Source organism: Panicum hallii, chromosome 2 (assembly GCF_002211085.1).
Source record: "Panicum hallii strain FIL2 chromosome 2, PHallii_v3.1, whole genome shotgun sequence".
NCBI classification, from domain to species: domain Eukaryota; kingdom Viridiplantae; phylum Streptophyta; class Magnoliopsida; order Poales; family Poaceae; genus Panicum; species Panicum hallii.
Window position 1 is genome coordinate 53,584,431 of NC_038043.1, and position 2,312 is coordinate 53,586,742.

Here is a 2,312-nt window from a genome sequence, read left to right on the forward strand (position 1 = left end):
GTACAGATAACTCTTGTTTTTTTTGAAGGAGCGGTACAGATAACTCTACTACTATATGCTTGCAAATTTTTACAGCTCCCGCATGTATTCCAATTGCCATCAACACCGTACCCGGTACCCTTGTCACGTAGCTAGCGAAAACCACCTTGCATTGCGCCGTGTCAGGGGGCGGTGCCGCTGCCGCTTGCATGCTGCTCGGGCGCCGCGCTCAGGAAGAAACCACTGCTAATAATAAATTCGCAAGACATCCCTCCTGCAGCAGGAGTCGATATCCATCGTGCCTCCCGTTAGAGAAATGGATACTCTTCGAAACGCAAAGGCGGCCGGTCTCTTTGATGGTGAAACGGCAGCGTCGATCCATCCATAAACATTTTTCCAAGGCACCATCCGCCAATGCATTACACCCACGCGTATCCTCGCGCGGAGCAATCGCACGCACGTGTCGCGCCAACAAGACCGAGAGCATCCATGCGATGCCGGTCGTCCTTTATTTTTCACGAGTTTTCACCATCCTCGCCATGCCAAAAGAACGGACGGCGCGGAAGCGCGGGATCCGGGGCCCGGCGACGCCGTGAGCCGTCGGATCACGTATCCAGGGGCGCGGATGCCTTGACCACCAAGTCACTCTCCGTCACGGCACAGACGTGGGCGCGTGGGCGTGGGGTCCCCGCCCGCGCCACTTGCCGCTTTACCGTCTTCCCCGCCCGCCGCCTACTCGACCACGGCTGCGCTGCGCCCCTCCCGTCCGGCCGTATCCGCACTGCTGCTGCTCACTCCCCCCCACCCCCCAACCTATCCCTCCCCCGCACCGCCCGCGGCTATATATTCGGGCACCCAGCCCACGCCTCCATCACTCTCCTACTTGTCCACCTCTCTCTCGCTCGCTCGCTCCCTCCGCGCTGCTCCGGGTCAACTCCGCGAGAGAGGAGATCGATTGGGCGATCGATGTCGCTCGCCATGTCGCCCGACGCGACCCTCGACGTGTCCAGCAAGCCGCCGGTGCCGCCGCCGTCCCCGCCGCGGGTGGACTCGTGGGCTCGCGGGGGACGCCGCTCCAAGCGCCGCGCCGGGAGCCCCGGCGGCGGCGGAGGAGCCGAGCAGTCGGAGGAGGAGTACCTCGCGCTCTCCCTCCTTATGCTCTCGCGCGGCGTCCGCGGCGACGCCGCCGAGGACAGCGGCGGGGTCGCCGCCTCCGCCAAGGGCGCCGGCGCGGCCGCCGCTAAGGCGAGCCAGCAGGGGTACGAGTGCTCCGTCTGCGGCAAGGTGTACCCGTCGTACCAGGCGCTCGGCGGGCACAAGACGAGCCACAGGAAGCCGCAGACGCCGCCAACAGCCCCGGCGCCGCAGGCGGCCCCGGCCCCGGCGGGCGACGAGCCGGCGCCCCTCGGCCCCGGCGTCGCGCACGCGGAGGAGAAGGTGCACCAGTGCTCGCTCTGCCTCCGCACGTTCCCGTCGGGGCAGGCGCTGGGCGGGCACAAGCGGCTGCACTACGAGGGCGGCGGCGCCGCGGGCGCGGACGGGGTCAAGGCCGACAAGGACGCCGCCGCCAAGACCAAGGCCAGCGCAGCCCATGCGACTTCCGTGCTCAGGGACTTCGACCTCAACCTGCCGGCTGCGGCCGCAGCGGCCGCCACGACGACGGTGGAGGATGCCGAGAGCGCGCTTCCGGAGGCCAAGCGGGCGCGCATGATGCTGCTCGTGGTCTGACCGATCAGCTTCTATGGCGGCGGCGTAGGTTTTGCTGGCTCTAGGGGTTGTTTACTAGTTATTTGGTTGGTTGATTGCTTGATTTAATTCCGATTGCGTGACGCGGACTGCGCTTGATCGATGTGAATGTGATAAGCACGGATCCGTTCGGTGCTCTACTCTTTCAGAGCTAGGGAGCTGGTTTTCGTGGCTCCATCCGGTCCTCCTTGCCCATTCATCCTGTACATATTTTGCGACCCTGAGCCGCCGGATCAACAACCTGACGGCTGGGATCTATAGCACTTACTTGTAAAGACCCGGTGGTCAAACTCTATACATATGCAAGGAAACCTTCTTTTTATTCCCATCTAAATCCCACGGTATTAGCTAGGGTGTGAAGAAAGTGAAACACTGATGATGATCATAGCGTGTACACTCATGACAGCTAAATCATACTAGCTACTACGTGATTGCGTGTGATCTTGCTGCTGCCACTATTCCATTAGCGGCCAGTGCCGTCCGCAGCACACCGAGCCGGAGCTGCAAGCTACTACCACCACCAGCACACGCTGCGCGCGCTAAAAAAATCGTGCTGGGCTGCTCATGTGGACAGCGACGCGGGCGCA

The 2,312-nt window shown here is 62.9% G+C and overlaps 1 protein-coding gene across 1 annotated transcript; it reads left to right on the plus strand.

Moving 5' to 3' along the window:
- The first annotated feature begins 844 nt into the window (after positions 1-844).
- On the plus strand, positions 845-2,059 carry LOC112881909 (zinc finger protein 36-like). The gene has a single exon (XM_025946833.1). It carries the CDS (start codon positions 946-948, stop codon positions 1,705-1,707), a length of 762 nt encoding a protein of 253 aa, XP_025802618.1. The 5' UTR covers positions 845-945; the 3' UTR covers positions 1,708-2,059.
- Positions 2,060-2,312: the final 253 nt, after the last annotated feature.

Coding starts and splice junctions, on each gene's coding strand:
- LOC112881909 (XM_025946833.1), top strand. CDS start 946: ATGTCGCTCGCCATGTCGCCCGACGCGACCCTCGACGTGTCCAGCAAG.